Source organism: Poecile atricapillus, chromosome 1, assembly GCF_030490865.1.
Source record: "Poecile atricapillus isolate bPoeAtr1 chromosome 1, bPoeAtr1.hap1, whole genome shotgun sequence".
Classification (NCBI taxonomy): Eukaryota; Metazoa; Chordata; class Aves; order Passeriformes; family Paridae; genus Poecile; species Poecile atricapillus.
This window is the reverse complement of record NC_081249.1, coordinates 120,699,449-120,722,870: the sequence shown is the minus strand read 5'-3', so window position 1 is coordinate 120,722,870 and position 23,422 is coordinate 120,699,449. Positions and strand designations below refer to the sequence as shown.

The window sequence follows — 23,422 nt, the reverse complement described above, 5'->3', positions numbered from 1 at the left end:
TGAGCATGGCATTAACAAACTTTCATTTAACAAAAATATTTGAGCTGGTTAAGAGCACTCCAAACATAACCAAACTCAGTTACAGTTCTCATGAAACTTAATTCGCTGTGAGAAAGTTGCTCCATTTTAAGGACTAACACGAGATGTGGTAGGCGAAATTGAGCAGCAGCTCTTCATCTTCCTCTCTTCAGGCTGTCCTGAAAATGATTTTTGTTCCCTGTGCTGCAGGATGGTGCAGGGAGCTGTGCTCAGGAACACATTTATTTCCTCTCCCTTCCTCGATGGTAGGTCTGGTGTTGGCAAGAGAGGAGCGCTTTTCTCCTGAAATACCTCTCCTTTCCTTAGACTTACTTATTAGTGCTTTTCTTTGTGGAAAAACGAACAGATTACTGCATTTTGAAATGCAGCAAGCATTCCTTTCTCGTTGTTTTTTTTGGCATTGTTCCTGCCCCCATCCTTCTTTTGTGACCCCGTCTCTCCGAGGGGACGCGCGACAGACCGACGGACTGCGGCTATTTTTGTACGGCGCACATATTAACCATTGAGTAAACCTAAGAGGTTTTCCAGAGCTTATTTTAGCAGGAGCATTTGTTAAAGCCCCTGTATCCATAGGCTGTGTGTATATTCATTAACTATTCAGGGCTGTAACATAATACAACAAAAGGAAGTGTATTTTAACAGAGATCTGTAACAACCATAGGCAGACTGGCACCCAGCCAGCGGGGGAAGGCAGACGTTTCTCGATGCTATTTCTGTCTTGTGGCATCCAGAGATATTGAATTGATTTCTTGGATAACAAAACTAGCTAAGACTTACTGCAGTGTCACGATCCTGCATTGCAAAAATACATATGTTTGATCCCCAGAAGTTTATTGTAGTCAAATCTTTGGAGGCAGTTGGAAAACTGAGCCTCTCCAGTTTCACTGCTGGTCTGACAAGATTTAGCCTTCATAAAATTACATCCAAAATGGTTTGTGGCAAGGATGGGGAGAACTGAAGTGCTAGTGTGAGTGGAAAGTGCATAATTATTTAACAGAATATCCTGTCCTATAGATTTTCTTATCCACAGAAAGTGTTGAATTTTCCCTGTGGCAGAAGCCTGAGTGGCTTCAGTGGTTGGAGATGGGGCAGAGCATTGGGAGTCCTTTCCCTGGTGGTGAATGTGCATCCTTGGAGCTTGAAATATGTCCATGTTCAGATTCTACCTTCAAATTCAACTGCCCCTTGTGAAAGTGGATGGAAGTGCTTCGGCTCTAGGGCTGCTCTACAGCTATAAGACAACTTCTCTGTCCCAATGTAGCATGAAACCAGGAATTTGTTCCCAATTGAGTACCTGTCAGTAATTGAAGTATTTAGATGAAGGTAAATGTCAGAGGAGAATGAGATATGTAGGTATTTACTATGATCAGAGTCTGTTTTGTGTGTGGAATGTCAATAGACTAAGCCAGAATGTGCTGAAGCACAAGATTTGTGAGCTTTTACCCAGGTGAGAAATCCCATGTTGCCAGGTCAGTTGGATACTCCTGTTCTTCCCAGCTGCAATAGGAATTACCCTCTTGGGTTTTTTTTTGGTTTTTTACCCTTCCTACTGTTCTGTTACATGTTAAGTAAACAACAGATTGTCTCCTTTAAAAGTAGATCCCTTTATAGTGTGATGCTTTAAATAATACTTTACATCTCTAGGCATCTTTCCTTGTTAGAATGCAGATATGAATAAATTCTTTTTCCTTTTGTTAATAGCTTGAATGAGTTGGGAGGGAAGGTTTTAAAAGGACAAATCCAATGGAAATGGATATTTGTGAAATGCTTGAGTTCCATTCCACGTGAACAGAAATGTTAAAAGCCCCTTCAGCAGCTGTGTCAATACCAATTTTTCTGGTTCTTGAGTGCAGACATAAATTCAGATGGTATTGGTTAAATAATTCACATTTGTTTTAGGTGAAAAATAACACCTGCTCTGTTTAGCAACTGCAGTGCTTTCATTTAAATGATTTAAAAATTGATCACATTCAACTGATTTGAGTACATTAAGGGATTTGCAGTTGTGTAATTAAATAGATATTTTTAATTGCTTTAATTGTACTGTACAGTTGAGAAGTGTGCAAGTGGATTCTCAGATAAAACTTCTAGTTGGGTTTTTTTGTTTTGAGATAAAAGACTAATGTATTTGGAATATAGTTACAGACATATGACATGGAGTGGATAACTCATTTGAGAAATACTGGAGGAAAGGCAAAAGTTCTGACTCAGGGACATTGTTTTCCAGGCATATCAGTTATTTTCATGTACATAGCAAACTTGTACTTTTAGGAAAAAAACATCTTGGAGGTGCAAAATACCACCACAGGTTACCTAGATAAATAAAAATGCAATTTCTGATGCTATGTTTTTATTGAAATAAACATCAAAAACCAGATTTTTTTTGTTTTGTTTTGTTTGTCATGTTGGATTGTTGAATGACCTTTCTTCCCCAAGGAGAAAAACTTCAGTAACCATGTTTAATTTGCAGAGCACCAGAGATCATACTGGGATTGCCGTTTTGTGAAGCCATAGACATGTGGTCGTTAGGGTGTGTGATTGCAGAGCTGTTTCTTGGATGGCCACTGTACCCAGGAGCACTGGAATATGACCAGGTAGTAGAATAAATTTCACAAGCATATGCACACTTTCTGCAAGTTAAGGATTTCAGATGTTTAAATCCAGAGTTTTAAATGCTAATCATAACCCCCTATTATGCAGCATTCCTGTAAGTCTGTTCAGTGCTTTTAATTTAACCTTATTGATTGTCCTAGAAACATAAATCTTGATTCTGAACCAGGCTATATATTGTGCTGCTTATTTTGAATGAAATTTCCATTTGTCCTCCTCCCTCCATCTTACAAAGTAGTTTTTGGTACTGAAGCTGCTTTTCCTGATGGAAACCAAAGTTTGCAGCTACCATCATTGCATTATAATCTCTCTTTCATTTGCCATCAACAGGGTTGACTCTGGAATGTCTATTCAGATGTCAGGATTAATTGTGTTCTGAATACTTTGTGATGCTTTCTGGAAACCCAACAAAGCTCGAGGATTTGAGAGCCTGTACTTCATGAGGAACGAGAATGAGCTGTCACAATCACACTGTAGATAGGCAGGGGTAAAGCTTGGAGCTCTTGAAGCTCTGCCTTTGCTTTGTTGGAGTTTTCAGCTACTGACACCATAAACATTAGTGAGCAAACTTAATAAAAACCCCATGTTGTTTCTAATGAAAGATGTAGAATGTTTTTATTTTAAACACTTAGAAAATAACGTGGAATTTGGGAGGAATGCAGTCAGCATCCTGACTATGCCCACCTGGTTTTAAACTTTGCAAATGAACCCATCTCTTGAAAACCCCAGAACGAACACCTCTGGCTTCTTGCTAAGTTCTAATATTTGATTCAGCATTTAGTTCAGAGGATGTTGAGGTTGTTCAGATCCTGCTCATGGAGTGGGCTTTTGGCTCCCTGCACTTTGAGATCACACCTACCTTTCTGAAAACTTGTTTGTTAGAAGCATTTTCAGGGGATATATTGATTTTGTGTTGATGTTGGTAATGTTTCGTATTTCAGTTTCCTTCATTTACACAAAACACAGCGAAAGTTCATAATTATTATTTCCCCTGGAAAGTGAGCTACAAAGGGAATGTGGGTTGATGCTTTGATGCATTTAGAAGACCTTTTTGCAGACTGTTGCTATTAAAATGGAAAATAAAAGAGGAAACATCTAACAACCCATCTAATTCACCATTCTTTTTAAGGATAGAGTGAAGGCATTTGGTTTTTTTGGAAAGAATCTATAATGCTCTCTCAAAAAATTCCAAGAACTCAGTAAATTTATTTACTTTTTACATATTATTGAAGTTTGCTGAAAGTCTCAGTTTCTAACTCATCTAGAAACTTGCCTGATCCTCATGTTGGAGCAGTCATGGTGGAAAAGGGGCTACAGCCTCCTCTGCACCAGCAGGAATTAACTTGAACTCACTTTAACCAGGCTCATAACTGTGCTCCAGCAGGTCTGAAAAACTTGCTTTGGAGAAACCAGATTCAGGTTTTTTTTCTCACTATCCATGAGTGCAGCAGGAGTAGGAGATAAGTGCTTCCCAGGGAATTCCTATCCTCCTGCTACGTGGTGTGTGTCACTGAGTAAACAAACTGGCTTTGTGCTGCTTTTCCCCCCTGTCCCCTGCTCTGTGGCAACCAACAGTGGCCCTTGAAAGGGAGCTCTCAGTTCTTCCATTCATTTGTGGTTAGAAGCAGTAACAGCTGTATTTCTCACTGGAAAACAGCCCTGTCTTCTGAGCTTTAATGCTCATTAGAAACGGGCACAGGTGCTGAACTGCTGCATTTTTAAATGAATGCATTGTCTTTCCCCCTCTACTTTTTAAGACCATTTGTTTTCTGAGGACATTATAAATGATCTAGAAACATTTCTGCTCAGAGTAGGATTCTCCTTGTTCCCCAAGGTAGGGAATTATGGAGGATACTAAACCAGAAGTTGGCAGCATTGTGTTTAGTTCCTCCCCACTTGGATCTATCACTTTTCAGTATGTTCCTTTTACTCTCTACTCCCCATCAGTTTTTTTCCTCTTAGGTGCTCCCAGCTCTCAGGTCCTTTCTCTTTAATTGACTTTATCTTCTCATCTTTCAGTTTCTGATTTGGTGTGTTTGGCCACTCTCTCCTTTTGATTTTTCCCTTTCTTCTCTCCTACTCCTTGGCTGCTCCTCCTTTTCCTTGGCTGGCTCAGCCCAGCAGTCCCTCTGTGGTGTGGGACCCTGCCCTCCAGAAGTTCAACCCTGGCTGCTGGAAAATGTACCCTCTCCATCCTGACCTGCAACAAGCTTGGTTTTCAATTATTTCCAATTATTGTTCCAATTCCAAAGTAGTTTTTAATTTTGAAAGCAATACTGCTCCTAGGATAACTCCCCCCCTTGTAGAGTGAGTTAACATTGTATGCACGGTAGTTAAAACACATCATGTTTCAGCAGATTTCTGCTGAAGCCTTGAAAATTAACTTTTCTAGGTAATCGATCACCAACTATGATAGGTAGTGCAAAATGCATAGTAAATCATCTTCTAAAATAATGCATCTTGATCATTGCAGAGTAAAGTTGCTTTCAGGCATAAAGCCACTCCATTCCCATCACACAAAGTAGATTTTCTTGGACAACACCACTGTCTTTTGCTGCCTGCAGCTTGTACAGGCACTCCCTTTCCACATGGAATGTTTCCTTGAAATTCAGGTGTGTCAGATGTGTAAAAGACTGATACACTGGAAACAGCAAACAGGAAGGATTTTTATAAAGTTACATAATGAGAACATGCAAAAAAAAAAACCCACTAAAAATCATCAGAGTTCTGTAAGCAAATGAAGCACTCCTACTGATTTTCCTGTCTAGAATTAAAAAAAATGCATTTAGGATTTGAGTGGGTTGAGGAGGTAACAGCAGCCACTCTCCCCAGCTCCTCGTTGCTGTGACCCAACCTAAAAAATTTGCTTATATAGGTCACTTGAGAGGTTTGTTTATGTGTGGCTTTCTCTAGAGATGGAGACAGCAGTACCAAGTGCTCAGGGTTAGGTTTCTCCCCTCTGTAAGATGTAGCTGTCAAACTGTGGTACTCTGAGCATGGTTCATTTTATCATTTTTTAAATGAAATTACAAGTCTTTAACTGTGAGGATCACGTTGTGAAAACAAGAGGTAAATTATTTTCCCTGTTCTATTTTTTTCCCCTCAGATTCGTTACATTTCACAGACTCAAGGTTTGCCAGGAGAGCAGTTGTTAAGCATGGGAACGAAAACTGCAAGATTTTTCTGTAGAGAAACGGATGCACCATATTCTAGTTGGAGATTAAAGGTAAACAGTGTAATGTGGTAGAAAACAGCACAATATTTTGTGAGCAGAGAAGCCAGGATTCACTATGAGACCGTTGTCTCCCTGGTGCATCTCCTGTGGTTTTTACCATTTCTGCTCTATCCCTTCCATTTTTCCTGTTCCCCAAGGTGCAGCTGCCAGGCTGTGCTGTGGCCAGTGTGTGGCTGCCAGGTGGGGAATTCAAATTAAGCCTAAATGTTCCTAAATGTACTAAATGAGTGGGTTTGTTCTGTTTTGTTCTCTTTCTTGCTCGGTTGCTGCTTTTCACGTCCTGTCAGGAATTTGTCTCTGAGGCCCACAGTGCTCTATCAACATTTGTCCTGAACTGGCTTCAGGATCAGAAGTTCTTAGGAGAAAAAGGAGATTAAGAAGTAACATGGCTGTGTACAGCTCACTTCTTTTAGATCTGTTAAAACAGCCTTTGTTGGCTGAAAGCTGCAATACAGTGAGTGCAGACAAAGTTAAAACAAAATGTGCTTTTTATGTTCTGCACACCTTGATTTCCCTAAGCAACATGATTGCACTCGGGCCACTAGCAGAGCTTTTGCTTCCTACAGAAATAATTTACCTTTTAAAAATGGTGTTGTTTCATGGCCCAACTTCCCTGGGTTTACAGAGGTCTGAGGAAGCATTTGGGGTTGACAGAAGATCTCTGCAGCACCAAGCAGCTGCCCAGCTCCCAGCACGAGTTGCATAAGTCCCCCCAGCAAGTTGGTAAATCCCCAGCAGCGCTGGGCAGGGGCTGCACTGGGGTTATGTAAGATTTCTCCAATTACACCAGCCTGGCTAATCCCACACTCTGCTTTCTCAAGCATTTGGTCTCTAGGTGAGACTTTACATCTGGCTTCTCTGTGTTGGAGCGAGTTCTTGGTGCAAACAGCCCTCCCCAGTTCCAGGAGCTCTTTGTTACCTTGCAGAGGTTAATTAGGAGTTTTGATATGGACTGTTGCTCGTTACTTGCAGTTTTTGTCAAAGTTCATTCTGGAAACTTTTCTTAATCTGTGTGTTGAAAGCTTTTTCCCTAAAGTACCCACCTTTGTCTCTTGCAGCACCAGCCTACTGGTGCTGTCTGTGTTGAAGATGGAAAATTGGTGACAGAAAGTACTATACCAATTCATAAATTGTTCATTCAAGGGTGTTTTTATTTCATACTTAAGTCTTTAAAATATTAACACCACTTGTTGTGTATGTGGAGGAATAAAAGTATCGAAGAGAAGTCAAAGGGATACTGCCTGGTATTTGGTTTATTTCTTTTACAGCAATGTGATGCTGCTGCTTGGGGTTTAAGGTCTGAGTTTGAGGAAATTGGTAAAATACAATCACAGAAAAACTGTGATATATAAAAATATCAGAGTTTCATTAAGCTGCTCTATGCTAGGCTTTCAGCACTTCCTGTGTGATTCATAGACTATTGTTTCAGTCCAATACTGTGATATGTCAGATGTGAAATATTGTAGTTACTGTCTTTTGATTTAGAGAATGAAAGTAGCCAGTAAAGCAGCATACAAATATGTAACTGATATTATCTGGGGAAAAAAAAAAATAATTTTTTTAGGTCAATAAATACATGAAGTTACTTTATGGTTATAGATGACCTTTACTGACAGATCCTAAACTCAGCTTTCCTTTTCTTTTTTTGAGACATTGGAAGAACACGAGGCAGAAACAGGTATGAAGTCTAAAGAGGCCAGAAAGTATATTTTCAACAGTTTGGATGATATAGTGCACGTGAGTATTAAACCCTTCTTCCTCTGCAGAAGGGATGTGTGGGAATGACTGGTGATTTTAAAACATTTTACTGGTTTTGAAAGGAATGCCTTTTAGAATATTATTTATCATATCTCAGTCATATTCATTCTTCTCTGCTGCTCTGAGGAAAATGTCTGCCTGTGTCAACCCTTTGAGCTTTTAGTAGAGATCTTCCTTTTCCATTGCTTGTGTTAAAAAGTGGAATTTGTCCTTGTGGTGGGGCAACCCTTGAATTTTGTGTAAAATGTATACTTTCTCTTCTACCTTATCTGCCACTGTGGCAAAGAATAAACAAAAAATGCATATGGAACCTGCTCTGTTTATTGTATGGTTTCAAGTATCATTCTGTTATCTTAACAATATAATTCTAAGTATAGTTTTTTTTAAATTTTGTTTTTAAAAACATAACTATTTCTTCACTTTTCTTTAGCTTTATACCTCTGTAGTCAATAAGAAAAAGCAATTTTTTGTTGCCTTTCACATCTTGAAAAAAAGGATCAAATCTTGTTGCAAGGTTGGCATTAATACATGCTTGAAATTATTTTTTGAAGATCAATTCTGTAGTTTGAGTTAGACCATTTAAAGATCTTTATTCCAAAACTTACTTCTTAAATTCCAAGTCCCAGACTGGAATAAAACCTACAGCAGTTTTTAACTGGGGAGGTTGCAAGGGGGGAATAATGTGCATGCCTAAAAAAAACACCAATTCCAAGCCAGCTGTTTTGGGATAAGAGAAATCCACCGTACCCCATGTGATAAAAATGCTGAATATCAATATTTTATAGCAGAAAACAATACCAGAAGGTTTTAAACTAATGTGCATATCTTCTGTCTGCCTGTTTTGTTGGATGCCAGGTGAACATGGTGATGGATTTGGAAGGAAGTGACCTGTTGGCAGAGAAAGCAGATAGGAGGGAATTTGTCAGTCTGTTGAAGAAAATGTTGCTTATCGATGCTGATTTAAGAATCACTCCAGCTGAGACCCTGAACCATTCTTTTGTTACCATGAAGCACCTCCTCGATTTTCCTCATAGCAACCAGTATGTAACATAGAAATCTCTGTTGTTGCAATCCGTTTGGATAAAAGTGTTGTTTCTCCTGCTGTCAGAGAGAAAAAAAAAAAACAACCTCTTTCATCATTTTTGCAGTGTCTTAGAAAATTCTTTCAAGTGCTTGCAGTATTAGATACATCTAGTGGGTCAAGGAAACTGATTGAATAACTTTGTTTTTCTAAGAAAGTAACAGAGCAATGGATTTCTAAGTTGTTTTTATGCTTGATTGTTACAATTCCAGCACTGCGGAAACTTGGGCGTGATTTTTGGAAGTACGAGGAGCCCTAGTTCCTGTCAGTCATTGAGGACTGGGGCAGGCATTTCCTCTTGAGGTTAGCATCTCAGATACTTCCGTTCATCTATTGATTCATGTGGAGTACGCTGAAAGTTTTCTTGCAGTTCTGGAGTTGTATATTTCACCATGGATTTCTTAAAGTTGCAAGCATTTCACTGAAAAAGCAAGCTTTATCCACCTATTTAATTTCCTGTCTTTCCTGATTGTACACAGCTGTTAAAAAATGGTGTTAGATGCAAGGAGAAGGAAACAGCAGTGTTTTTATTGAATTTAAAATATGCATCACAGAGGCTTGATGTGACCATAGTAACAGCAGTGTTTCTGTTTTTCTACCTGTGTGGATGATCCCATTCTTGTGAAACCGGGAAATATGGGGTTAGAATTTTTCCTCTTATTTTGGGGTATCATTTTTTTTACATTTAACAACATGAAATGATGATTAAAGGAACTTATTTTCTGGTTCTGATAGGGTGAAGTCCTGCTTTCATATCATGGATATTTGCAAATGCCGATCAAACCTGTATGACTTAAGCAATTGCAATAAGACATCACTTATGAGATCAGTTGCCTCAGGCAGTGCAGCCAACCTGACTGCAAGCTTCACCAAAATTGGTCCAGTAAGAAGTCAGGTAAAAAAAATGGTTCATGTTTTTCTTGGTTTGGTTTTGGTTTATTTTGTTTTGTTTTAACTGTAAGTTCAGTTAATGTAGGTTTTCTACTTAATTTAATAATTGAAAAGATGACATCTGTTAAGTAGCAAAACCTTCTGTCTTTCACTCTCTTTTTTTTCCTAATGTTTTCTTAAACAAATCATTTAGAATATGTTTCAAATTAAGTTACAAACTGGGATTGCCAGTGCTGTATTCTGGTGCCCTCCAGTGGCCCAAAATGGATTTGAAATGTTCATTTTTAGAAGTTGTTTTAGTTATTTACTGTATAAAGTAGTGGGACAAGTGCATGAGAGATGTAGATTCACAGTCATAATAATGTTGCCTGTGTTGAATCTGTTCCCATAGGCATTAACTGCATCTGCCCACTCAGTTCTGCACCAAGGGATTCCACTGCAGGCAGGAACTGCTCAGTTTGGTTGCAGTGATGTTTTCCAGCAAGCATTGATTATATGTCCTCCAGCTATTCAAGGTATATTTATCTGTAATTGTCACAGTTCCTAAAATATGAGTGTTACTGGCTGGCTGTTAGCAATATTTGAGTTTTCTGTTATTATCCACTTAAGGTTTATATTTAAACCAACTGAATTATGTCATTAAAAATCAGTGTGTGAGTCAGATGCAGATACATTGCACCTCTCTGAAAGAAACAGCAAATCAGCACCTGCAGAAAATGATAAAAGCAATCCAGAGCCCATCTTCATATGCTCATGTACACATATAAATTTATGTCTTGGCTAAAATAGGAGAAAAAAGTGTAAAAGGAGAAGCAATGAGGAGGGTGTTCTGAAATAAAATTTGAGAGGAAACAGGAAAGATGAAGGGAGTATCAATGTCTTATCCTAATAATAATTATTTATGGAAATGGGAAGGTAGTTTATATTGTTTGCTTATTAGCTTAGCTTGATATAGTCTTTGTTCCAAAGATGTAATTTATTTGTCTTGGTGATGTCCAGCTTCATGTTGAGATTAGGTCTTGAAGTTATGGAATTTATAGGGCGTAGTTTTTTTTAAGAATGACCTTAGTTTTCCCTCTGCATTTTAAAGTTTCAGAAATCACACCAGATGCATTCTGAAATGAAACAAACCAAAAAATATTTAACCTAAACTTAAACCCCAGGAAGTCTTAATCTCTACAGATAAAGACAGATACAGCAGACTTTATCAGTAATGTTATTTGTGGCAGCTGCAACTACCTTGGGTTCCAGAAACTTAGGAAAGGTCTGAGTATTCACCAGGCAGTGTCATGTAAAGCTGCTTCACACATATTTCCTTCTGAGCAGTTAGTTACTTAAATTGTATATGTTCTTTACACAATTACATGCTCCATAATAAAAAAACCCTATTGTTTTCATTATTCCCAGATGAATAAAGTGATTTATAGAGAAGGAAACAGTACAGACAGACACTTTATCTGTGATTTGTATACTGTATTCTTAATATGATGATAACTTTCCAAATTTAAATTCTGCTACAGCTGAAGTGAAGGGGATATATTGTTTTCATCACATAGGTGATGAGTTGCTGGCACAGATGAAAAGGGGATATTAATGGTATCTGGCATTGCTTCAAAGTTTCCCAGCTTGGCTGCTCTGTGGAATATCTGGAGTGCTAAAACTCTGTACTTCTGTCAGAGCTAAGATGTTGCTCTTCTAGATGGCTGTGGGGAAAAAAAAGCAGTCAAATGCATTTCAAAATGAAAAGCTTTGAAGTGCGTGGTTATAACTCAGTGTTGTGTTATGACATGAGAGAATTACATCAGTTGAAAACTTCCTTTCATCCTGTACTGTAAAGATTAAAAAAAAGACTCAACCAAAACACTTACAAACTTTAGTGTAGTAATTCTTTAGCAGTTACTCATTGCTTAATTTTGAGTAAAGCATGAGGCATGAAGTGCAGTTAGAAGATGAGTTCAGGGATATTTTTTCCTAGCCAGTATTATCTCCAAGCTTGGCTGTTCTGTTGCAATATCTGTTAAGAAAAATCTCTCTTTCACTATAGTTTGACATTACTATGTAAAAAAATGTCATTGTAGTAAACATTGCAGCATTGCTATGTGTATATTAGTTTCCTGTGCCAATAATGAAATTATACAGGGCATGAGATGCATCTTTTTTCTATCGTGCTCTTGTGAGCAGTGCTACAGTTTGCATTATTTTGGTGGAGAGAGGAATAGGATTATGGATTCTACTGAAAATATTCCATGAGGGACACAGAAGATTTGACATGGTTTCCCACCAGAGGGATGGTGGCGAAGAGGGACATTATACATGTGGCATTGCCACTAAAAAAGCTGAGAGGATTGATTTCAACCTGCTGGAAGTACAGAGCATGAGGTGTGCAGGAGTCCATTCTGAGAAGCTTTGAAATTCACTTCTGCTTACTTTTGCCTGCTTCCTTTCAAATTCTTTGAATGTAGTTTGTGATAAAGAGTAAATGCTTAGCTCTGCAGAACTTCGTGCCAAAATTGTTCCTTTTTCCAGTAGTCTGTTTCCAACTAGTAGCTATTGGCAGTTCTTTCTGAAAGCTACAGCTCAAATATTTGTGCAGATAAGTTACAGCACAAAAATCTTTTAGGTGTTAATTTGTTTTGGCTGCAAAGTCTAAATTATGGAATTAGATCATAAACACATTTATGAAAATGGTGAAATGTTTTAAAATTGCCCTCTGTGTTTGCTCAGAAAATATATGTAAGACTGCTATTTGCCTAAAGCTTGGGGTTTCTTTTTTTCCCTGGCAGGAATTCCTACAAACCACAGCAAACCCACCAGTTTCTCCCTGAGGGTGGATAATGCAGTTCCACTGGTGACCCAAGCCCACGCAATTCAGCCACTACAGATTCGAGCAGGAATCCTTTCTCAGGTTGGCCTACTTGAAAGCAAAACTCTTACTTATTTAGTTGGTAAATGTTTTTAAATGCAGAGTTCTGTCACAGTCCCCCTCCTGGTCTGTGCTGAACTTCATGTCACTTCAGTGAGCTGCTTGTCCCTAAATCCTGCTGTGCTTCCCGACAGGCGTGGACGAGCCAGGCGCAGCAGATCCTGGTTCCTGCATGGCAGCAGGTAGCTCCAGTGGCAGCTCCAGCCACATCTCTGGCCTCTGATCCTGTGGCTGGCCCACAGAGGCTTGGAGACTGGGGGTGAGTCCTCTTCCTTTTGTGCCACACCTCGGTGCCTGGGCTTGGGGAAGGACTGGCGGTGCTGGTGCCAACGACCCGCAGTATAAACCTGCCTTTCCTTTTCCTCAGGAAGATGATCACCCAGGGCACCCACTACAGCTCAGTGATACCACAGCCTCTTCTAACACATCAGATAACCTTGTCTGCCCCTCAGCCAATTAGTGTGGGCATTGCACACGTTGTCTGGCCTCAGCCTGCAGCTACCAAGAGGAACAAACTGTGCCACAACAGGTCAGTAGAATATTTCTCAGAACATTCAAAGGCAATGCACCTGGCCTTGCTGTTTGGTGGGCAAGGGAACAACTTGTAAAAGTGACACCTTTGTTGGACACAATTCCTCTTAGACACATTTTTGGAAAAATGTGTCCCTTCTCCTCAAGTTTTCAATATTATTTTGGTAGTAGACTAGATGGGACAATACTTGCAATACTGATTAGTTTTAATTATTTTTGATTAGTATGTGCATATCATGGTAGAATGCTGTCTTTACAGGCTTTGGGAAGGTATAAGGATATCTGAGGTAGCTCTAATGAGATATTCCTAAGTTTACACGAGAGAGGATATATCAGGTTTTGACAACTGAAAATAAAGAGAGCTTGTATAACAGGCTTTCTGTCTATATCTGTCGTTCACTGATAGCCAAAAATACTTCAGCTGCTTGCTGAAGCAAATATGCCCCAGTGCCATGCAAAGTGGTGGCAAAGGTGTGGGATGCTCCAAAAGGAGCAAAGTATGGGTTATGTGGGCACTGTCAGCAGTCCTGTATTAAGCAAAGGGTTCATCTAGAGGCTACCAGCTTTTGTTCTCAGGGAGAATCTTAGCAGGAAATCTGGATTTTGCTTGTTTTTCACCAGAATATGGACTTCTCATTTGCTTTTACCTTTATAAGAGAGTGGAATTTTCAGTGTACTGTGTTCAGTGTTGATGTCTTTGGTATTACATACTTGGTATATTTTTTGTTAATGTCTGAAACCATTCATGCCAAATATGTTTGCCTGTGTTTAGTGCTCTGTGTTTTTCTAAGTTGGTGGCTTAGCCTACATTGCCTGCTTTGGTTTTTGTTGAAAACAGCACAGTTTCCAGGTCTTTTGGCAGAGATTCACTAAACCCCAAACCATGCCTTCCCTTCTCAGGAGCAACATCCTACAAAACACCAACATCCAAAATTCAGCCTTCATCTCTCCAAAGATCCTCAACCTGAAGGCTGTCAAGAGAATAAGTTGTATAGAAGCACAGGACAATCTCAACTCGGAGGGACGGGAGGGCGGCTGCTGCGAGGCTTCGGTCAGGCTGGCCCCTGACCCCTGTGTCCCCAGCAGCCCACGGCAAACCCTGTTCCTGGCGTCCCCCAGCCCCACTGTCAGCGTCATCACCATCAGCAGCGACACCGACGAGGACGGCGTGCCGCGGACACACTCGCTGAGGGAGTGAGCCTCTGCCTTTCTTGTTGTTAAGCTTGGTTTAAATGCAGCTGTCTTAGCACTCAGGCCTTCAGTTTTAGCTGTCACATTTTCCAGATTCTGTACTGGATTAGTAACTCTGAGCTTCGTAGAAAGTCTCAGCAAGCTCTTCTCACAGCTCAGGTAGATACAGCAATCCTTTTCCAGCCCCACAACCAAGGACAGGCCCAAAAAGCACAAGCAGCAGGGAATTGAGGAGAGCAATCTGGGAGGATGGGACTGCATCACCTGCAGCTGCAATTGGGCAATGAACCCCAATGTGGAAATGGACCAGAACCTATCAAAGTGTGAAACTCCTGAGCCAGGGCCCATCTTGGGTCCATCTTGGGTGGATCCTCAGCCAGGCTCTTGCCCTGCCCAAGGTGCATCCTTTGAAGGCCTTTTAATAAATCCCCACTTTATTCCTTTAACTCTGCCCAGCCTCTGTTCCAGGCAGCCTCTCTAGGCATCAGCACAGCTCCTGAATCTGAGTTTAAAAAGGACAAACATTGTGCTTCTAATCAAAATTCAGCAGGAAGTTAACTCTGTAGGACTGTATTGTTGAAAGGGAACAACACTCAAAAATCTACCTCATAGATCTGTGTGCCTTTTCAAACCACAGGTTTTTTAGGTTCTTTTTTTCATAATGTCATGCCCTATTTATTTTTTGAAGAGCAATATTCTTGAGTGTATACTCAATGTTACCATTCTAACAGTAGCATCCAGTAGATACTATTACCTACCTGTGGGTGTGTAGTACTTCTCTAACAGTGGGAAAAAGTGAACCTTTGGGTGCAAAAGGAGGTGCTGGGTATTGTCCCCCAGCTGAGTTTTCTTTCACAGAGCCATCACAGAAACATATGCTTTTAAGCATAGCTTAAAAGTTTAATGTTTGTTTGACTTCATCCTTACTTGTAATAATTCTGAACTGGAAGATCTTGTATTTTAAATCTAAGCTGTGACAAAAGGTTTCAAGGCTCTGAACTGCTGTAGTAAAACATTTTAATTTTCTTTTTTTAGTATTGATTCAGCAAAACAAGTATCCATTTAGTAGGTTTCAAAAATTCCTTGTTTAGTGTAGAATTTTAACAGAACACCAAAAAGGTTAAAAACCTGCTTTGGATGTAAAAGAAGCAATGAATTGGGTGTTAATTTACATTTAAGGGGCCTTTGCTAATAATGGACCCTTTTTTATTCCACAATTGCACCTGAGTGAGTGGTGAATGGTGTTTTTCTGTGTTTCTGTGTGCAGGTGTAAAGGGAGCCTGGAGTGTGAAGCCTGCCAGAACACGCTGAACATCGACCGCGTGTGCTCCCTCAGCAGCCCCGACAGCACGCTCAGCACCAGCTCCTCCGAGCAGTCCAGCCCCTCTCCTTGCAAGAGATCCAACAGGTGAAAACTCAGCCTCCTTTCAGCAAAAAGAAAGATCTTAGTATACAGCAGGCCCAGTTCATACTAAAAAATGCACAAGTTTTGTTGTGTTGCCAGCCGGTGAGGGTAAATGATCTGTTTAAAAATTAATTTACTGGCCTGCAGTTGCACAGCGTAGACTGCTCTGTTCTCACTCCTAACAGATCTGTCTTGCTGCACTGGAAGCTTTAAGAATACTGAACGAGTGGTGTTCACACAGCAAATACAAAAGTGTTGCATGCAACTTCCTTTGGAATAAAAATCTAGAGTTGCAAGATGAAATAAGGCAAAGTATTATGTGATAGATTTGGTCACCACATATTTTTTTTCAATTTTTGCAGCGTCTGATTTTTCCCATTTTGTATCTTGTAGTCTTTAATGACATTGATGCCTTTTTTCTTCTACCAAAAGTAAGGCTCACTTAGGTGAGCACTGTTCATGTGAACAGTTTTTAAATGTTTTTATCTTCACTGCCTCATGTCTTGCTTGAGCCTTCAGCAGTTTCATTGTGCAAAATGACTTCTAATTAAGGTCCTAAAGAAAAAAGTTTGTTTAAAATAATTAAAGATTCTATCAGAGCATGTATTGACAAGTCCAAGTCTCTTACTGGTTGGTAGTTAGCATTGTCAGTCCTTTAATATTCTTTAATATCAAACCATTCAAAAATTCAGATAAGTTTTTATAAAGACCCGCTCAATTTTATGGTATTTTCTTTGACTTGTAAGGAGCTGACCTGTAATTTAATTCCCCTTGGTAATTCAACTTGATGTCAATAGCAGAGGAGTGTGTTGGATTCTGGTTTCAGTAGTATTCTACTTATATTAAGTCATATAATTAGCAACTTGAATCAAAAGTTAATAATACAGAAGCACAATTAATTACCCAGTAGTTGTCACATTATCACTATTTGTTACTTGAAAAAACTACTCAGAATTACCTGATTCTGTTTGTTAAATCTTCAGCTTTCTGTGCTGGCCCTCATAGTACTAAAGTATTTTTTACAAGAAAGTCAATTTTCATAGGTGGTTTTATTTTCATTTTCCTATTTTAAACAACATGCAATAAGAACATGTAATGTGAGCTGTAAAATCACTAAAAGGACTTGATCATATGTTTAGGCATTACTGAATTCACTGCTGTTTCTTGTATGTTTTAAGTCAGGCATATATTCCATCAATTTTTAATATAAAGAATATATCTCTCTTCTCCGAGACTTGCAGTTTATGAGTAGGATGAATTTGAATATATCTACTTTTCAAATTACAGGGCATCATTTTTATCCACCTTTGAGTAAATTCACTTTTATGAATTTAATGTGTTAATTTAAGAAAATGTACCTGTATTGTGAAAATCTCTTTGCTTCATTGCACTACTTTTATTTTTTGACAGCATGTCAGATGATGAACAGGAAAGTGGATGTGATACAGTGGATGGTTCCCCAAGCTCAGACTCCTCAGGACACGACAGCCCCTTTGTGGAGAATGGCTTTGAAGACAATAACAATAAAAATAAGGAAGCAAGAGCCTCAGTTAACCCTGAAACCAAATCAACTGTTTGCACAGTAGTGGTACCACCCATGAGACTTGAAAACAGCTTACATCTTGAGGAACAGATGGCGAATACAGGTAAGTCAGTTCAGGTGTTTTTCTATGCTACTACGTAAGAAGTTTCAGTATTCATTCAATATATTTTTTCAATATATACATGAAGATTTTGACCTACTCATACAACTGCTAATCTGTAGTAACCACTTCTAAACACTGCTAAGGTTTGACTTTAATTGGTGTATGGTGTTGTTATTATTTCTCCCTGCATGCTTAAGCAAATGAAACCTTGTCTAACTTTTGCCAGAAGAGAATATTGACAACAAAAGCATAACATGGTTTATTTCTGTCTTGGAAGATGCTACATGCCAGCCACTGAGAAAGGGTCGGTCTGTCCTGGGAAGAATAAACCAGTCTTCTGCAGTAGGAAACCGTCAGCAGAAACTGACGTCAGCATTCCATCAGCAACATGGAAACTTCAGTCAGGTATGTGCAGTTGCATCCTACAAGCTCCAGACGTGGATTTGGAGAAGTTGAGTTCCAAACTGAATGCTCACAGTTTCAGTTGCTGTCTGTGGCAGCTGCAGGTTTTCAGCAGCTTGATTAAAGAAGCGTTCAAATCTTGGAAAACGGATTTCGACTTACTGGGCAAGTCATAAGTGAATTTCATTTTGGTTCATTTTCTTAAAACAGTTGACTATTTTAAAAAATAACAGAAAAGCCACACTGGGAAAATGGTCAGTGCTTGCACAATATCAGAGCACGAGACAAAAAGAAAAATGTGTTAGCATTTATTTTTCCTACATCCAAATGCTAAAACACTCATAGTGTGCAGATAAAATCTGCAGCTGTATCTCAGAGTTGTTCTGTCAGTACCGTGCATGAAAATCTTTTAGTTTGAGTATCCAGAGGTGAGCTAGAGCTTAGCAAACCCAACTATTTCTTACCTTTGCCGCCAGGTAATGAAGCTGGAGGGGAGATGAGACTGTGATTGTAGTTCCCATCCGATGTTAGAAGATACCTAAAGCTAATTTAAAAGTTACTTTTGTCATTGCCAAACACCACAGTAAATGTGTCTGCTGTGGCTGAGAACTGAAGTTGACACATAACATCAAGCTTAAGCCCCTTTTAATTAATTATCTTGGAGCTGGAGCTGCATTGAGCTTTTGGTTAGATAGCTGGAGGTACATTAATGTGAGAGCAGTACCTGTTTGTCTAAGCCTTTCAGAGAAACTGTGAATATTGTAAGTTAAATGCTAAATGAAAGCATGCTATATGTAGATAAGAGGATTTAGCAATAATGACTTGAATAGTTTAGATTGAAAGAAACATTTGGGTGGGTGACACAGTCTCCCCTTCTGCATGATTATGCAAAAGGATTGGTTTAATTAATTCTAAGAAAACCTTAATATGATCAGCATGGTATTAATTTTTAATCTCTACAATGTCTGCAGCTCCTCAGCCTCTTGGCAGAAAGTGCAGAACGTTATTTTCATTGCAAAAATTTATGCTGATCCTTCCTTCTTTGGTAGATGCCCTATGTAGTTTGAAGTCTGCATCATTTAATGGGAGTAATTGATTTCTAGTCTTTTCTCTTTATAACTGTTAATGATTGCCACATCTTCCTGTGATCATAGACCTAGACTTCTGTTTGCTTAGTTGTCTCAGATATTTTCAATCCGTTTATTATTTTTTCTGCTCTCCTCTAAAATTTCTCTCCTATTTGTCCTCTTTGTGCCTCATTATGGTGCCCAAACTGAATGCAGCACTTCCAATTGATGCCAAGCCAGTGCTGAGTAGAGTGGAATAAGCACCTTGCTCATGTGATACATGGTATTTCTGTTAAAACAGCCCAGCATGGCATTTTATCCTTTTTTATTTTTTTTCCCCCCTTTGCAAGAGCATTAAAATAACTTGTGTTCCGTTTTCCATCTCTTATTGTCTGTGCTGCTGCCTAAATAGCTACTATATCTTTTTTTTGTTCCGTGGAAGCATTTAATAATTCCTGTCTCTATATTCCTCCCGATTTTAAGTTGACTAGTTTTAGTGCATCTTCCTTCATTTTTCCCTTCTCCCTTCGCTCCGGCGGTCGCTAAGCCCTGCCCGTCTCTGTCTGTGTGGCCAGGTCCAGCACTTCCAGGAGTGGAACGGCAACTTCGCCCCGCGGAGAGGGCAGCAGCAGCAGCAGCAGCAGCAGCCTTTCCTGCCCGCCACCGTGGCTGGCCCCGCGTTCTCGCTGCCCCAGGGCAGCCCCAGCCACCTGGGCGGGCAGCCCGCCATCCTCCCGTTCGCGTCCCCGGCGCCGCTGGGCACCGCCGCGCCCGTCGCGCACCTGCTGGCCTCGCCCTGCGCCTCCAGAGCCCTGCTCCAGCACCCGACCTACAGCCTGAGCCACCCCGGTGGGATGGTGCACCAGCTGCCCGTGGGCATCAACCCCCGCCTGCTGCCTTCCCCCACGCTGCACCAGACTCAGTACAAGCCCATCTTCCCGCCCCACTCCTACATCGCGGCCTCGCCCGCCGCCTACGCGGGCTTCCCGCTCAGCCCCACTAAACTCAGCCAGTACCCCTTCATGTGAGAGAGCTCGACGGAGCAGAAGCTTGGTTTAAGAAGAAACATGGTATTTATTACGTATTAGCCATGGCACAACAGGAAAATTATTTTTTTGAATCATGTAGACTTGGGTGCAATTTAAACAACTCTTGAGCTTTAAAAAAAAAAAAAAACAAAAAAACAAACTCACTTTTAATGTGTTTTGCACATTTGGTATAACTTGTCTTTGGTCATGTTATCTTCTTATATAGTAACTTTAGACAGGTGACTTATGGGAGCAGAAATCTGGTTTTGCTCCTGCTATTTTTTATAAAATTGCCTTCTAACTAGTGCAAGACACGTCTACATTTGGGAAGCCATTCAGTGTACAGAACTAGAGCAACAGATGCACATGTGTCAGCAGTACAGTGTAGAGGTAACTTGTTTGTGTTGCGTATCTTGGTGTTTTAAATGTTGAGTCACTTATCTAAAAGTTGAGCTGTTGTTCTTCACATTGCATGTGTCTTTTGCATGGGCAAAGAAAAGGCCTAAACATTGCTCTTAAATGTTGTTGTCCTAATAATCTCAGCTGCATTGTAAACTGTTCCCACACATAGTGCCTTAAATATTTGAGGTTGTTAATGTTATTACTTATATATAAATGTTGAGGACTGCAGCACTTAAAAATTCAGATCTGCTGATTTTTTGATAGCGTAACGCTCATTTTGGGTTTTGTGTGGTATTATTTTAGTATTGGGTGTATTTTCCTGATTGAGAAGGCAGCATGTTTTGCTGTAGCCGAATTTTGCTGTCTCTTTTTTTCCCCCCTCAGAATGATCTAGCTTCAAGACAGGACTTTAGTAGTGCTTAAGGAAAGTTGATTCAGTAGCTATTGAGTAGTGACACACAAGACAGTATTTCATACTGGTAAATGGAACTGCAATACAACCTAAGTAGTTTATTTTAAAAGTGTTTGTCTAATTGGATATAATAAAATGTTTAGAGGTGAGGTTAGGCATGACTGACTAGATAATGAAAGGAGAAACCAAGTGCTCATTGATCCATGACGTGGTTTCATCTTAGCTTGAGCAAACCGTGCAGTATTTAATAACTAGTAGCAGAATATTTACTGTTGAAGCTTGAAAAAGATGTGAGTTCTTTGTGTGCAATCTTTCATTTATGCATGGGAGAGATTTTAGTCTTTTTACATGAATAGTATTTGTTTTAGCCTGTTGTGGGTGTTTGCTTATTTAATACATTCCGTCAGGGACGTAAATTACATGCTTTTCGCATTATTTTATTTTATTTTTTTTCCTCCTTAGGAAGTGTGTCTTTTCGTTTTTTTTTTTTTGTTTTGTTCAAATGAAGTTGCTTTTGCAGCACCAAAGACTTAATCATCCATTTCCTATAAAAGGTAGCTACTTTTTCATAGACCTCAAGTATACTGTAGTGTAGAGATGGGATTTAACAGAAGGTATTAAGCTGAGGCCGTGTTTTAGCTTATGGGCAAGTAATAAATTGTATCATTTATCTTGAATGTATCATAGATAAGCTGCTATATAATGATTGCCACTTCAGATAGCTGTGAAATTAGGTGATTAACTAGTTCTTTCTTAGCCTTCTAATTTCTGTACAAGTCTAATGACATGAAATAGAAGCTGGGTTTTGGGTTTGGTTTATTAATTATATATTTTTTTTTTTTAGTTTTTATTTTGTTTTCATGTTTGAAGTGTTGTAACTACTATACTGTAAATGATGGAAGATGATTGCGTATGTTTTTTTGGGGTGTGTTATTTGCATCAGTATTTTATCTCCATTAACTTTGAGCTCATCACTGCATATAAGTGGATGTATTAATGTAACTTAATTTTTTTTTTATGTTTTCATATTGGCATTGTGTAGACACTTAAGAAGCTGCATCTTGCAGGCTTGACTTAACTTTTTTTAAAACAAAATCTGGAATACAATCCTTGCAATGTTGACTGGAATAAGAGTGCAAAGCATTTGAGTTTAACTCTGTCAATAAGCTAATAACTGGTAATCTTTTTCTTTACTCCACTAACACAAGCAGTGTTTTATTTAATGAATGTCTGAATGAAATAAATGTGCCTACATTTGATTTATTTTTTAAGTAATAACTAAAATACAACAGTATTAGATCATTAAAAAAAAAAAGAAAAAAAGAAAAAAAAAAAGAAAATACCAGCAGTACGTTTTTAATCACACTGAAAATTAAGAAACCTAACTTTTCCCAAAAGTGTCGATGTTTTTAGTAATCAACTCTATGCATTTTGTACAAGTGTGTGTGTATATAAAGTATACATTAGCAACTAGGAGTATCCTGATGAATTTGAAATCTTACCAACACATATGTAAAGCCTAAACACAGGGAGTCAAATTAGATGTTCCACCTTCACCACTTCAAACTCGTGCTGTGTGGTCCAGCAGGCAGATTTCTGTTCCCTTCCTTTTCTTTATTTTTGGTGCTCACTCCATTGCAGGCAATGGACACACCAAGAACCACCAATGCAAACGGAGCACATCGATTTTTCTATCGTGGTAACAACAACAACAAAATACAGCTTGTTTTTTTTTGGTTTTTGGTTTTTTTTTTTCCTGGGGCCACGGGGATCATCATGGGTCTGATGCATTTTCTGTACTTTCTTTTTACTGTGCTTAAGGTTTGGAGCTGATGTGCTTGTTCAATTGACACGGTTCTCTGTGTATCACCACAGCCCTGCGCAGGAAAAGGTTGCTGTAAATGCGCCCCAAATTAGATTTGCTGCTCTTTCTGTGTGTTGTAATCTTAGAAAATGTCTGCATTTCAAAGGGTGAAATATTTGGGATCCCTCCACAGCTTAAATTCAACACACCAGGTGACTTTCCCCCCTCCTCCCACTCTGAGAGAACAGGCTCTTGTCACTGCAAGTGTCTGGGGCTCATCTCCAGAAAAAAAAAAGCTCTCAGGGTGAGGGCCTTTTCTGTGAAAAAAAGTCATCCTCTGAGAAGCATTTTTACACAATACCGTTTTAATGCCTTTTTTAAATAAAACACTGCATGACTATGGAATTGCATATCTGCATATTACTTTGATTTGCAAGGTTTTATATGTATTTCTTGTGTTCGATTTTTAACTTCAGGGTGTTTTATTGGTCAAATATGCTACTGTATTAACTCTTTTTTTTTTTTTTGGGTTTTAATTTTTAAATTTTTTTTTTGTTTTTACTGCTAGTTAACGTGGTTTGTGTTAAGTAAAAGTTAAATCACACTGCAAGCTGTAGGAAGACTTGTTCTAGAAACACCCAGTGATAGAGACTTGATTAATGAGGTTGAACTGTTACTGTTTAACAATTTGTAGATTTGTGGCTTTTTTTTTTTTTTTTGCTTTGGATTTCTCTGCTACACTAGTTCGCCATGTAGCAATTGCACTGTGCAATATTACAATATGAGGACTGGGAAAATTTTTTATGGATGTAATGTCTCTTACAGTTTGCGATAGTATTTCTTTCTAGTTCTCAGTGATTTAAATGTGACCAAGCCTTCTGTACTTTGTCACAAAAAGCGGGTTTTCCAGGTGACTATTTTGGTGAGTGTCAAAATAAGAATTTATGGTGTATTACTGTCAAGATTCACTTTGAATTAAAATATATATTGCAGCAGA

General features: G+C 39.1%; 1 protein-coding gene across 6 annotated transcripts in view; it reads left to right on the top strand.

Annotated features, from left to right (window-relative positions):
- Positions 1 to 23,422, top strand: part of HIPK3 (homeodomain interacting protein kinase 3) — a 67,213-nt gene extending 43,791 nt beyond the window's left edge. For all 6 annotated transcript variants that reach the window (XM_058833378.1, XM_058833352.1, XM_058833343.1 and 3 more), the window contains exons 3-16: positions 2,510 to 2,633; positions 5,756 to 5,875; positions 7,535 to 7,621; positions 8,498 to 8,682; positions 9,459 to 9,618; positions 10,006 to 10,129; positions 12,398 to 12,519; positions 12,672 to 12,796; positions 12,905 to 13,066; positions 13,969 to 14,262; positions 15,527 to 15,667; positions 17,075 to 17,310; positions 17,588 to 17,715; positions 19,355 to 23,422. In XM_058833378.1, coding sequence (XP_058689361.1) covers positions 2,510 to 2,633; positions 5,756 to 5,875; positions 7,535 to 7,621; positions 8,498 to 8,682; positions 9,459 to 9,618; positions 10,006 to 10,129; positions 12,398 to 12,519; positions 12,672 to 12,796; positions 12,905 to 13,066; positions 13,969 to 14,262; positions 15,527 to 15,667; positions 17,075 to 17,310; positions 17,588 to 17,715; positions 19,355 to 19,807 — 2,461 coding nt within the window. In that variant the 3' untranslated portion in view covers positions 19,808 to 23,422. The remainder of the gene's footprint in view (positions 1 to 2,509; positions 2,634 to 5,755; positions 5,876 to 7,534; positions 7,622 to 8,497; positions 8,683 to 9,458; positions 9,619 to 10,005; positions 10,130 to 12,397; positions 12,520 to 12,671; positions 12,797 to 12,904; positions 13,067 to 13,968; positions 14,263 to 15,526; positions 15,668 to 17,074; positions 17,311 to 17,587; positions 17,716 to 19,354) is intronic.